At 45.0% G+C, this 14,551-nt stretch overlaps 1 protein-coding gene across 1 annotated transcript in view; it reads right to left on the minus strand.

Annotated features, from left to right (window-relative positions):
• Positions 1-14,551, minus strand: part of DNAH10 (dynein axonemal heavy chain 10) — an 87,527-nt gene that overhangs the window by 44,109 nt on the left and 28,867 nt on the right. The window contains 16 exon segments of the mRNA XM_048513937.1: positions 553-744; positions 1,639-1,785; positions 2,597-2,785; positions 3,905-4,057; positions 4,882-5,016; positions 5,640-5,823; positions 6,138-6,407; positions 7,053-7,276; positions 8,656-8,889; positions 9,317-9,439; positions 9,527-9,760; positions 9,859-10,015; positions 10,849-11,060; positions 12,987-13,165; positions 13,734-13,836; positions 13,968-14,084. Coding sequence (XP_048369894.1) covers positions 553-744; positions 1,639-1,785; positions 2,597-2,785; positions 3,905-4,057; positions 4,882-5,016; positions 5,640-5,823; positions 6,138-6,407; positions 7,053-7,276; positions 8,656-8,889; positions 9,317-9,439; positions 9,527-9,760; positions 9,859-10,015; positions 10,849-11,060; positions 12,987-13,165; positions 13,734-13,836; positions 13,968-14,084 — 2,853 coding nt within the window.

The raw sequence follows: 14,551 nt of genomic DNA on the forward strand, positions 1-14,551 counted from the left end.
TTCTGTTGGACAGAAGAGACTTCTAGGATATATAGCAGGCCAGACCAATCCAGTGGCTTCATAATGCCTGTCAACTGCTGGGAATACAGCCACACACTTCGATGACTGCAAAAGACTCTGGATCTTGAGCACAAAGTAACTTGCTGGTCTTCAAGGTCTGAGGCTCCTGGTTCAAGCACAACGGCCCTTGAAAGCAAGATCACTCACAATACTACCTATGGTGTATCTCAGGGCACAAACAAGGCAGTACAAAGTTTAGAAAAGTTACATGTATGAGGCAGACACGTTCCAGACATTTGAGCCAAACCCTTAACTGAGGGAAACACAAAAGCAAACCCTGGTCAAACACCAACCCTTGAGCAAGAAGAAATGTTTTTCCATCATCTAACGTGATGCTCACTTAACATGAGGCTTGCTATCATTGGGTTGTGTAGCAGGTGCCACTGAACTACAGTCTGACTTTCAAGACACTACCTTGCCCTTGCTTGAATTCTACCTTGCCCCAAGATGTTCAGACCGAATGTGCAGGATATTTCCCTTCTGTTTGGTTACCTGGATCGGCAGAACAACATATCCTCCTTCTTCCAGCACTTGTTCAACTGCATCATTAAATTTAGGATAACGTACTCGAGGGCAATCTAGTCCAGGAAACAGGTCAGTGATCAGGCCAAGGAAAAGAGGGACGTCTTCAAAAACAAACTTAGGGAGGTTCATGTCTCGCAGGGCTCTCATCAGCACCACATCCTAGTTTTTCAAACAAACAAACATGAGTTAATATTTTTTCGTGAACTAAATGTATTTTCTGAGGAACTACCCCACCAGTTGAGTCTTACCAATTATAGCTTGCTGCTGTACTGTCAAACTGCTAATGACAAAGGATGCAGAGAAAAGGGCAGAAAGCGTTTCTTTCTCCCTTCTTTTTTGCAATACAGAGATTAAAAGCTCAGAGTGTGGGGAAGAGAAACAAACTCTCTCTCTCTCTCCCTCTTCTTCCTTTTGCAGCTTCACTGTGTAGCTGTTTTGCTGGGGGGTGGGGGGGAAGAGGTGTAGATCAGAACCCAACTCTCAGCTGATCCTCCCATCCGCTGTGAATCAGTTTTTGAATAATAGGCAGCTGCAAACTTGTGAGGCACTGGTTCAACTTGCTCAGTGCAATCCAAACAGGTCCCTGATTGGCTCACAGTCTAACTGTGTTGGACAAAGTCAGTTTGACTGCTGAATGAGTTCATCTGTGACATCCCTACTTATTTCTTTATGTAAAAAATGAAAATTAAAAAGCATTGCTTTCTCCAAGTCTCCTTCCCTGATAAAATTAGCAGTTCAGTGCAGCTGCTCTGAAGGTAAAACCAACAAACATGGAAGTTGCTGATCACAGATCTTTCACATTAAGCCTGCTCTGAACATAAGATAGCTTCATCTCATGCCTCACACCATAATCCCATTGCAGTGTCACAGAAGGTACTTCACGGTGTGTTAAACACCAGTGTAGTAGAGTGATTTTGTCACTGTGTGCCAAGAAACCATGTGCACCATATCCATCATAAGACCTGGGTTGATTTGGGGTCAAATCAATGGGAATCAAACCCCAGTCTCACCCTTTTCTGTTTTTTTCAGGGTAATGGGCTGGAACAGGCTTACCTCCTGGAGATCTGGTGACCCTCTCTTCAGCTCTCCAGCCATCACCAGTACTGATTTCAAAGCCCGGAGCCCAAAATCGTAATGATGCTGCTTAGAAAGCTGCTCTCTTGCCAACTTGTACAGCACCGTCATCTTTTTGGCCAGGATCTGGTGGACAAAACGAAGCACAAAAAGAAGTATTTTAATAACAGGGACGGTAATGTAAATTGTATGTGTGTGTTAAGTGCCGTCAAGTTGCCTCAGACTCACGGAGACCCTGTGAATCAAGGTCCTCCAAAATGTCCTGTCGTTCACAGCCTTGCTCAGGTCTTGCAGACTGCGGGTTGAGGCTTCCTCTATAGCTGTGGTGGCGAACCTTTGGCACTCCTGATGTTATGGACTACAATTCCCATCAGCCCCTGCCAGCACGGTCAGGGACTGATGGGAATTGTAGTCCATAACATCTGGAGTGCCAAAGGTTCGCCACCACTGCTCTATAGAATCAATCCAACTCCTGTTCAGTTTCCTCTTTTTCTGCTGCCTTCAACCTTTTCTAGCATGACTGTCTTTTCCAGTGACTTCTCACTCAATGATTAAAGTACGACAGCCTCGGTTTACTCATTATAGCTTCTAGGGACATTTCAGGAATGATTTGATCTAGAACCCACTTATTTGGGTTTTCTGGCGGTCCGAGTTAGTGATTCTTAAAGAGAATTTGTGTTGATCCACACATGCGCACGGCAAATATATGATTTGTATATATGAGTGCATGCTGTATGCACAATTGGCGAGTATACAAAATGAGTCTAATTTTCTGGCAAAATCCTGGACTACCTTGGCACTTCCACTAAATTTCACACCACCTTGAGCAGTGTTTTTCAATGTCATCAGCTTCCAAATTCCACCTGCCAGCCACCGCGTATAAGATAATCAACAGATGTATAAAAAATACTTGAATAAGCTCCTTTGTGATGCCTACCTTGGCCAAAAGAAACCCCTCGGAAAACAGCATGATTTCACAGATTTGCTGGAGGTCAGGCACAATTACAACCACAGGTCGGAACAGAGCCTTTACAGATTCAGGGAGCTCAGTACGGCCAGCATAGCCAGGATTCATGGTGATGAAAATGCCCATTCGAGAGTCCAGAGAAATTTCTTGTCCTTCAAACTGAAACACAGACCCAAGGCCATCAGGGCCTGCCACAAAGAATGTGCCTACTGCAGGACCCCCACCAGAACACGAAAGTGTCTTATACTGAATCAAACCACCATAGAATCATAGAGTTGGAAGAGACCACAAGAGCCACCAAGGTCCAACTCCCTGCAATGGAGGAACACACAATCAAAGCTCTCCTGACAGATTGCCATGCAGCCTCTGTTTAAAAACCTCCAAAGAAGGAGGTTTGGCGGGACGGGCCAGAGCAGTGAGGCGGGAAAAATGGTCCCGATGCTGCCACTGTGGAGTTCTGCATGGCAAGGAAGCCTCCAGAGCAACAGGGGGGCATTCAAAAAGAACCTCTGTTTTTGTGGTTCTGGAAAGCTGCGGAGCAAAGCCAATGCTCCAGGGTGGAGCAGCAGCAACACCGTGGCAAACACACTGCAGCAACGGGGGCAGTACAGAACTCTCCACTGCATCGGGGCATTCCCCGTGCCAACAGAGGAACAATGTTGTTGTGCAAAACTAGCCAGTCTCTGGAGCAGCAGAAAACAAGCTTGCTCCTTCTTCAATATGACATCCCTTCAAATATTTAAACATGGCTATCGTGTCACCCCTAACCTTCTCTTCTTCAGACTAATTATACCCATCTCCCCAAGGCACTTCTCATAGCGCATGGAATCTAGACCCTTTACCATTTTAGTCCTTCTGGAATTGTGGTGCCCAGAACTGGACACAGGATTCCAGATGAGGTCTGGCCAGTGCAGAATAGAGTGGTACTATTACATCCCTTGATCTAGATACTACAATCCTGTTGATGCAGCCCAGGATTGCATTGGCTTTTGTGGCTGCCACATCACACTGCTAACTCATGTTCTCATCATGATCACTATTGTCTACTCAGACAGCTGGTGGTTGTTCAAGGTCTCAGATGAAATTCTTCCACACCATTTATTGCCTGGTCCTTTTAAATGGAGAGACTGAAGAGGGAATCTGGGACCTCCTTCATGCCAAGCAGATGCTCTGCCACTGAGCCATGACCTCTCCCTATTATCCATGTCTACAGACACACATATAAATGCTACCCAGATCTAGCTCCTCACTTACAAAGCCGCTTTTCTTCTTGTTTACCTGGAATGTTTTCAGTTGGTTCATCAGAGCGTTCCGAATGGTCTGGATCTGCGAGGAAATGACTGAAAGCACAGAGGCATCAATCCGATTAAATTCATCAAAGCAACCCCAAGCGCCACACTGTGCGAGGCCGGAGAAAATTTTGCCCACTGCCTGAAAAAGGAAAATTTGGAGAATTAGGCAGGGTTCATTTCTGAACAGTGATACCAACGTGTTCTAGTGCTACTTTCAGGAGAGTGGTCAATGGTCACAGGATGGTCCTGTTTCTGTCGTGCCCAGTGAATGGCGGGATAACTACAAGCGTATGTAAGTAAACTGCCACCAAGTTACAGCTGACTTATGGCAACCCCATAGGATTTTCAAGGCAAGAGGCATTCATGCCTGCCTCTGCATGGGCTGAAGGAGTTTGGAGAGAACTGTGACTGGCCTGAGGTCACCCTTGTTGGGATTTGCAAGTGTCTGTCACAACCAGTCATGAAAGCGTTAACTATCTGTATATAAACAAGATGCTGAGGTCACATTCTAATGAGCTGACCTATTGATTAGGCGTCAGTCAGTGTAGCAGCCATTTTTACATGTCTATGAGCATGTATACCTGGGTTATAAAGGTTACTTTGTTCTGTGCCCAGTTGGACCATGTGCCAGCATGCAGCATCATGCAGTATGTAATAGCATAGTATAGTGTTTATTGTTTTTCTTCATGTTACCCTACCATTAAGCTAGGAAACTTTTTATTAAGCAGCTCACTAGTATCTGGGTCTTTATCGGCATCTGCTAAACGCTGCTACTAATGTAAATCTACCAACAGAGCAGGCTTCACGGGGAGGAGTAGGGAGTCAAATCCAGTTCTTCAGACTGAAGTCCCACTGCTCTTAACCACAGCCTCACACTGGCTGTCTAGCTGTAAGAAAGTTAGCCATTGGCTTTCTACACAACAGAAAAGAAGCAGCAGAGAAATCAAGACTTGATGCCCCTACCTTGAAATCCATGCCTTCTCCACAGTTGGTGACTACACAGAGCAAGCCCAGGGCTTTGGCGAGATCTTTGGTGGTCTCTGTCTTCCCTGTTCCTGCTGGGCCTGCAGGGGCTCCTCCCAAGTACATGGACAAAGCCTTGGGAAAAAATAATCCAGAGATGACGCTAGGAAAGAAAGGTCTGCTCCGCTTCTCCAGCAGCGAAGGCTGGAGAGTGACAGGCGTGAAAGAGAGTTGAGGAAGGAACTGGTTGGGAGAAGGTTTGTTTTCTCACAGTGTTACTTTTATCCCTCCATTGCCTCTGGTAAAGCAGGCTTTTGAAACATCACAAAAAAGGGCCAACACACCAGGAGTAGTCATCCCTCACCCTTCTGTCCCAAAGAATACCCAGGGCCCCTTGGAAGAAATGAATGAAATACAGTTCCACAAAAAAACAACAAATAGATTAATAATGAATCAGTACTTACACACTGTAAACAGCTAATGAAGGACATTACACTACAAGAATTTCAAATGCAACAGGCTAATTTCTTTCTTATTTCAGATGGGTAAGAGTGAGAGATAAGCAAAAACACAATGTAAAATACAAGACAGCACCTAAGACGTCACATAAAGCCCATCTATGACAGGACAAGCAGATTCTATGTTTGGTGCTGCCGTTTCGGTGAAGGAAACAGGAGTAAAGACTTTGCCTTTGGCAATCCAAACTTTCACTCTGCTTGCACAAGGACTCTTCATTAATGAAAAATCTTAAAGTTTACCTGTGTGAGTGTTAGATAGATACGATCTGTGAGAGGCGTGATGACCAGCCGCCCATTCAAGCCCATGTACTCATAGCCATAGGAAAAGGTGCCGGTGCACTGGCGCACATTGAGTTCATCAGGTTCTCGATCCCAATAAAAACGCAGTTGGCTTTCCCATTCAAACTCCCGGGCATCCATGATGCTAAAAAAAAAAAAAGAGACAGGAAGCTGTTGTGGCTCCCAGGAACAAGCGACGTGCTCTGGATACACATGCATAGTATGCAGACTTCTGTATGACAGCAGAGCAGGCGACCAATGGTATCAAAAGAAAAGCACAAGCAGAGAGCACAGAGGTAAAGGCAAATGGAAGACAGGCAAGAAAAATAGGAGAATCAGCACTGATTGGGCCTTATATGTGACCTCAGGAACCTGTACTTCGTACCAGATTCTACAACAGCATCATGGATTCTCTACTATACAGCTCAACCAATTCTTATTTCCAAAGCCTGCAATTACCTGTCTCTTACAAACGTGTCAACTATATCCCTTGCATGGACATCGATGATGAGAACCGTATTGTATTTTTTCCGGTCATTCCTGCTGAGCCGCTCAGTGATCCGAGTGACTACTGAGTCAATTTGCTCGTGCATTCTCTTGGCATAATTCTTCATTGCCTGTTTTTCTCCCCTCTTCACTTTTTGAAAGACGTCTTCCACTTCCCAGGTCCACCACACCTGATTGGCAGCCAGGACCATCATGCCTTGGTACATCAGCATCCAGTCAACTCTAAGGAAAAACAGCATCTCAGTGATAGAGGGCTCGTTCCGCACATGCAAAGTAATGCACTTTAAAACTGCTTTCAGTGCTCTTTGAGGCTGTGCGGAATAGCAAAATTCACTTGCAAACAGTTGTGAAAGTGGTTTGAAAACGCATTATTTTGCGTGTGCGGAAGAGGCCAAGAACGAACAGTGGGACACCTCAGATCTGAAGGTTTCAATCTGAGCAAGGGCTGCAGTATTCTAAAATGTGGAGCTGTATGGATGTAGGGCTACCTGGAAGGTTTAGCATAACTGAAAGACTGCAGGAGGAGTGCTGTCTGCTTTCTTGAGATCGGGGTGCTTCTGAGCGCTGGAGTTAGATTTAGGATGATACCCCAGTTTAGTTACATATTAACTGGGTTGTGTTTACCAAGACACTATCAGTGAACTTCAGGCACAACAAGGGGGGGGGATGGTTTGTATACCAGGTTTTTTGAGTGAGTTAGTACAAAATATTAACATTGTGTCTACATTATTTAATACTTCAGGTGTTTGTAGAGAAGGTAGGGACAAACACATTTGCTGATAACCTTGCATCAAACAAATAACCAAAAACAGAAAGATACATCTTCAGTGGCCGGCTGACCTCGCGTGCTGCATTTGACTGTCTCACCTGCTTCTGTCTTCACAGTACCGAAAGATAGCTTCTTTAGTGATAAGCCTGTTGGTCCTCCTCATTTCAACCAGCACGGCAGTCATCCAGTTCTCCACTCGGCCCTCGGCTGCTATAGCCTTGCGGAACTGCATCACTTCACCTTCAGCAGAGATCATGGCGGAGGCGATCTTTGTACCATTGTCATCCTCATGAAACTTCAAGGCAGCAATGTTGTCATACATCTAAGATAATGAGACCACAATTTTAAGAGAAGTTGTCTTAAGCTGAGATGTGCTTTTCTTCCTGTGTTTTGAGCTCTGGCAGGTGATTATGGTTTTTAATTGCCCTGTGACACTTTATTATAAATGTCATAAATATTTAATTGGTTGTCTTTTTGTATGCAGCAGGGGGTGAACTGTATTTGTATAGCATTGTACTTGTCACTCCTGGGTTTGGTGTTATCTTTACATACATCAAAGATACATCAGGAAGGGAGAACATATAAGTATGACCTTAGTCTCCTAGGACTCAGAACCACTTGCTATAGTCTTTGATAACTGCTGGAGAACGAAGATGTTCCAGTGGACTGGAGGAGGGCTAATGTTATTCCCATCATCAAAAAAGGGGAAAAGAGGACCCAAACAACTGGCGCCCAGTCAACCTGACATCAATACCAGGAAAGACTCTGGAGCAGATCATTAAACAGACAGTGTGCAAGCACTTAGAAGGAAACAGTGTGATCACTAAAAGTTTCTCAAAACCAAATCATGCCAGACTAATCTCATCTCTTTTTTTGATACTTGGTAGATGAAGGGAATGCTGTTGATGTAGTATACCTAGATTTTACTAAAGCCTTTGATAAGGTGCCCCATGACATTTTTGCAAGTAAGCTAGTAAAATGTGGACTGGACAACGCTACTGTTAGATGGATTTGCAATTGGTTGATGGACCGAACCCAAAGAGTGCTCATCAATGGCTCATCTTCATCCTGGAGAGAAGTGACTAGTGGGGTGCCACAGGGTCCTGTCCTGGGCCCAGTGCTACTCAATTTTTTAAAATCAATGACTTGGGTGAAGGAATAGAGGACATGCAAATCAAATTTGCATATGACCCCAAATTAGGAGGGGCAGCTAATGCTGCAGAGGACAGGTTCAAAATTCAATATGACTTGGACAGAATTCAATATGACAGAGAGATAGGCCAAAGCTAACAAAATGAACTTCAACAGAGATAAATGTAAGACACTCCACTCAGGCAGAAAATGCACAGATATAGGATGGGTGACACCTGGCTTGAAAACACTACATGTGAAATGGATCTGGGAGTCTTAGTGGACCACAGGTTGAACATGAGTCAGCAGTGTGATGCGGCAGCCAAGAAAGCCAATGCAATTCTGGGATGCATCAATAGGAGTACAGTGTCTAGATCACAAAACCGATTATCTGCCACTGAGACACACCCCCTCTGAAGATGAGGATGCTGTGCAATTGACTTACTCCCTTCGATACCAGAAAGCAATAGCTGCATTGTGTCTCAAAGAAGGCGTGCAGTCCAACTGCCAAGACTGCCTATGGACACAAAACAAAATGCGGAAATGCTTACGGAAGGACCCACTGTATACCTTTATCATGTGTTCCTGCACGCAGAGGGGGTCGCTGCTGCCAAGAATGCTGAGCAGTTCGTCATCTGATATGAAGAAGAATCTGGGGAAAGCATTTCTCTTGGAATCCAGATAGTCATTCAAGCTTTTCTGGCACTTTTCCAAGCCATCGCTTATATTCTGTAGGTCTGAAAGACGATTTGGAGCTTCACAGCACTTCTTTATCAGTGGCTCTTTGACTGTTTCCCCCATTATCTGTAGGTAAAATGAAACAGAGTTGAGGAGGTACGGAATGTGAATTATTCCGTTAACAGCAGGATGGTGAGTTCTGAACCAGATGGGCTTTGGGCCTTCAGTGGATGCCCCACTAGTATTTACCAGAAGGTGGGCATTTTTCAGTAGTTGCCCCAATACTGTGGATTGCTTTCCTACCAGGCTACCCCATTACCTGCCGTCTTTAAAAAGTGGGGAAATATTTCTCTGATACAACGCCTTTGAGAATGAAGCTGTTTTGACTTGCCTTGGTAGTTTTACTGTGTTTTGTTACTTTATTGATCAGACCATGTCTTTATGATGTAAGCCATTTTGTAGGCTAAAATACACCAACGGTGTAAAGAGGTATGTGCAATCAACACTTGGTCCTTCTTCAAATCCCCCATTAAAACTCAAGCCAGCTACTTGCCCTTTTAAATATCTTGTCAATGTTGTCAAACTTTTTAGCTTCCTCGGGCAACTGAGATCTTATGTCTCCTCCAATAAAGATGCTCTCCAGGTACATCCATTTTCGTTGAACTATCATCCAAACCTAAGGAAGTAATTAAAATTTTAAAAAAGAAAACAGCAGGTAACCTAAATTAAGAAGGACTGAAATAGACCGTGTCACATTTTCTACCTCAATCACTTCACCAATCAAGGAGAGAGTTTTTTCCCAGTTGTGGACAGTTGCCAGAAACGGTCCTACAAATCTGCTCCCAGAAATACTTTGGAGATTGACAGCATTGTCATCAAGGATCTGAACGATGTCATCGACGGATCCCAAAATGAAGCCCCGTTCTTGGGTGCCCTTAAAGTACCTCGTCACTGTAAATTTCATATTCTCCCACGTTTCTACTATTTCCTTCACACCCTATGAGAGAGCAAAAGGCAAAAATAAGTTTTGACATCCCTCAGGGGGTGCCTTCAGAGTGATAGTTAGACCTGGCTGCTAGCAGAGGGAGAATTTACCTTCTCAATACCAAGCTCTTTGACAGCAGAGCTCACAATCTCATTGATAACATCAGAATGTTTGTGCAGCTCCATGGCAAACATATTCTCAAGGGTGAATGTTGCTGTTGCCATTTCAAAATGGGTCCCCGTTCGATCCATCAGTTCATTCCAGTGCCTGAAATGAATTGACAAGTCAACCATGGGCCTTTCCCCACTCGCTTCCATCCCCCCTATGCCGCGCGCTGCTCTCAGCGCGCGGCATCCCAGGCGCGCACCCAGGCGTCCCCACAACCCCGCGGGGTCGTCAAAAGGCGCCGTTCAGAAGAGCGTCTGGGATGCCGCGCGCTGAGGGGCGTGACAGCAGCAGCTTTGGGGCGGCTGCGCTGTTGCCGCCCCTCTCAGTGGGGAGCGCCGAGGGACCCCACGCTACTCTCCTCGAGTAGCGCGGGGCTTAAGGGAAGTGGGGAAAGGGCCCATAAGGTACTTTGGTTCACTGCTTTATGGCAGAACTGCATGTTACCTTGCCAGCTGCATAGCCTCAAACCTAACACACCATACAAACATAGCAGAACAGGGAACAAGAACTGGTAGGAAAGGGAACTGAGGAGAGAAGGTACTTGATCTTCCCTCGTGATGCTTTTCTGACCTAAGACGGACTGGGGAAGGTGATAATTGTCCCTGTTGAGGGCTCCTCTTGTACTGGTTTCTCCATCAGGAAAGGGATAAGCTAATCGCCTTCCCATGGAGTTCAAACAATATTAGCCATTAAGTTTAAGCCACCATGGAGGTTTTTTGCATGAAGAACATTTCTATTTTCACATGTGAAACCTACAATGCCTCAGTCATCCTTGAGAAGACAAGAGGAGGAAACTAGAAAAAGCTGCAAATTTGGGCAGCTTTCCCCACTTTTTCAAAAATACTATGGAAATAAATATTGTTACAGAGGTTTGCACCATGAAAATGTTTAGCGTTAATCCAAAACCCTGTATTAGAAACCCAGTATCAGACCTCTCTCTTAATGCTTCGTTCTTCAAATCCAACAGCAAAGGAATGGATTCCTTAAAGGACTTCATATTCATTTCTAGGTGATAAGCGACAGGACTGCTGCGGACCTGTTTGGACAGTTTCCGAAGGGATTTCAGAAGCCCTTCAATCCCTTCCTGCAGAACCTGCACGTTGAGGTTCACCCACAGAGTTTGAGACCATTCCTCTTTAGCAGCCTGGAACCAGGAACAGACAGTAATCACTTTCAGTTTGCAAACATAATCTAAAGCAAAATAAAATTACATAGGAAACCCCCTCCCACCGCAAATATTGACCACTCTGGACCAAGTGATCAGCCCCTGCTTGATCCTGCTGTGTTCCACCTCCCACCCGAGAACTGGGCACCTGCTTCTGTTCAGGCCGGCCCGGCCTTAAGTAAGCTCCAGCCGGCCTCCCCCCCGTGACATTGCCTTGCCCTCATGGGGCATGGCTGCGAGGTCCCCATCCGCCCTTACTAGGGCAGATGCCAAGGGTCTCCTCCTGCCCTTCCTGGGAAATAATTGCGGCCGTGGTGATTCACGGCTACTCTTTTCTCAGACCTGTTATCAGCTTGTCAGCCACCTGTTATTGCTGCACTCTGAGTAGCATGGAAGGTAGGTTAATTTGAAGCTAGTGGGGGAAGGCGGTTCCTCCTTCCAGCAGACCGTGGAACTGGAGAGGAATCACTACCACCCCCCTTGCAAACTGGTCAGCTGGGTGGGGTGACAGGACGTAGGGGTGACATGGGGAATAATGGTGCTTGCAATACTGGCTATGCTACGTTCTGGCAATAGAAGTCTAAATGCTCATGTCCCAGTGCCATTCCACAATAAAGAAATCAACTGAAACTAGAGTCTTGTTACAAGCCGGGGTGCGACCATATTACCCAACACCAAATAATCCCCATTGTTCACCTAAGCAAAAAAATTACAGGTGACATGTGGCTGATGATGACCATTTCCTTCATACGTTCTACCAACTACAACAACAAGAACTCTAACAAGCAGAAATAGACAAATAAATTGCACACACCCCATCTTTGTGCTTCGTGGTGTGCTTGTAGAAATTAATTTCATGCAACTGATTAATATTTTACTAGCTATCAGATGGGCAGGAAAGGGGTGGAGATTTTCAGTCCCTTCCCCATCCTCACTTTCCTCCTCTCCTCCTGAACTTATCCACTCCCTTCAATGGGAAGCAACAACAGAGAACAAGCCTGGAGGGAGGGAGGGAGGGAGGGAGGGAGGGAGGGAGGGAGGGAGGGAGGGAGGGAGGGAGGAAGGAAGGAAGGAAGGAAGGAAGGAAGGAAGGAAGGAAGGAAGGAAGGAAGGAAGGAAGGAAGGAAGGAAGGAAGGAAGGAAGGAAGGAAGGAAGGGAGGGAGGGAGGGAGGGAGGGAGGGAGGGAGGGAGGGAGGGGAGGGATTGCCAGGGGGAAACACTTTGATTTTCCCAGCCCAATGGATGAGACCCTGTTTATGCTGAAAGAGCCAGTCATTGTATAATGGTGTGCAATATGAAAATACCACATAAGAACATAAGAACAAGCCAGCTGGATCAGACCAGAGTCCATCTAGTCCAGCTCTCTGCTACTCGCAGTGGCACACCAGGTGCCTTTGGGAGCTCACATGCTGGATGTGAAAGCAATGGCCTTCTGCGGCTGTTGCTCCCGAGCACCTGGTCTGTTAAGGCATTTGCAATCTCAAATCAAAGAGGATCAAGATTGGTAGCCATAGATCAACTTCTCCTCCATAAATCTGTCCAAGCCCTTTTTAAAGCTATCCAGGTTAGTGGCCATCACCACCTCCTGTGGCAGCATATTCCAAACACCAATCACACGTTGCGTGAAGAAGTGTTTCCTTTTATTAGTCCTAATTCTTCCCCCAGCATTTTCAATGAATGCCCCCTGGTTCTAGTATTGTGAGAAAGAGAGAAAAATTTCTCTCTGTCAACATTTTCTACGCCATGCATAATTTTATAGACTTCAGTCATATCCCCCCTCAGCCGTCTCCTCTCCAGTCTGCTATATGGTCAAGAGATATATACAGTCTGCTATATGGTCAAGAGAGAAGCCCTGAAAGTATCTAATCACAAGCCCTGAAAGTATCTAATCACAACAGACTTACTTTTTGCTGTTTATAAATATCATATATCTGCCTCAGGCCTTTCATATCCTTCTGGACTTTCATCAGATCAGGATACATAGTGATTGGAAGGTCAAACAGCTTTTCAGCATTCGCCAGCTCCTGGCGATTCTTTTCATGTTTCTCCAGTTCTTTTTCAAAAACAATCATAAGATCTAATCCTGCAGATGGCAGTAAGGAATGATCACCATCAAGAGAAAATGAGGAAATCATATCCAGTGTTATGGCCAATAGAACCTGATTTTGGATAGGTGGGAGAGCCAACCACCTTCACGACAAATTAAGATCCTCTTAGAGGATGAGTGCAACGGAACTACCTTGGCTGTAGCTAAGTTCTTTTCAGAGGAAGTAAGGATCAGACTTAGCTTTGATAAAATGATGCTGATTACAAAGGATAAAGTTTGACATTGTTTTGTATGTTTTTTATCTTATCGTAATTGTTTCTTCATTGTTTGTTTTAAATGTAATTGGGTCAGCAGTGAAATGCCAATTCTCCCTATGAGAAACCTTTAACAGAAATGGAACTGGTTGACAAAAATGACCAACAGCAGGAGACGAAAAGGTGAGAGAGAATAAGCCGTGTCACCACAGTATATATAGCTGATCCAAATTACATTCGCAGCCTCAACGGTTTGAAAAGTCACGGGATCCTAGGCCCATTTGGGAAACGATTTCCCTCATTTCTTCGAAGTGTGTGACAAAATAAGCACCACGCTTACAGCTTCTTACCTCTGTCAAGATTCTCACCAACAGAACCTGGTCCTTCAGTAGTAAACCTGTGGTAGAAATCTGCAACTTCTCTACTGTAGTTTCCAATTTGCTCCCGTGTAATCTAAAGAGAATACAATCTAAATGGCACTGGTGTTTCCTTCTTTGGTGCATTTTCCCACCATGTTAAGTAAAAGCTCTACGAGCAACTGCCATATATTGGTTGCAACTTGATGGCATTTCGCTATTAAATACCTCAGTAAATGTCTTTTTAATACTTCCAAGGCTGTGATCAACTGTCGACGCTTCATTGAAAAGTGTTTCCCACATTTGCTTGATGTTATTCACCAGCTCCCGTTCCTCTTCTGTAGTCTACAATTAAATAGTAAGAACTATTCTTAAAATGGTGCACATACATCTAACAACTTCCTAATATTATTTTTTAGAAAATTAAAAGGTCAGTGATGGAGTGAAGAGGGCTGGCAAGAATACAGAGAAGTTTCTCTTATGGGGGAACAATTAACGGTGGAGCACACAGAAAAACTACCAGTGGGAAGGGTTAAGCAGCCTCTTCCTCTTTTCCCCTCAGTCCATTCCTCTCCTGACATTTACAGACTTTCAGGGCTGCTTTTCATTTTTTTAAAAAATGGTAGCCGCATGTCTACCCTGTAACATCCTCTCGTGCCATTACTAGCCCATCAGGATACAGTGACTGAGGTTGGTTGTGCCACAAGGCCAAGATGGAAAAGGATTCACACTATCTGCCTCTCACAAAATCTGGCTTGTAGTTCAGTCAGCAAATGTTTTTATCAAGACTTCCCCAAAATGGCCAGGTTTTG

Source organism: Sphaerodactylus townsendi, linkage group LG13, assembly GCF_021028975.2.
Source record: "Sphaerodactylus townsendi isolate TG3544 linkage group LG13, MPM_Stown_v2.3, whole genome shotgun sequence".
Classification (NCBI taxonomy): Eukaryota; Metazoa; Chordata; class Lepidosauria; order Squamata; family Sphaerodactylidae; genus Sphaerodactylus; species Sphaerodactylus townsendi.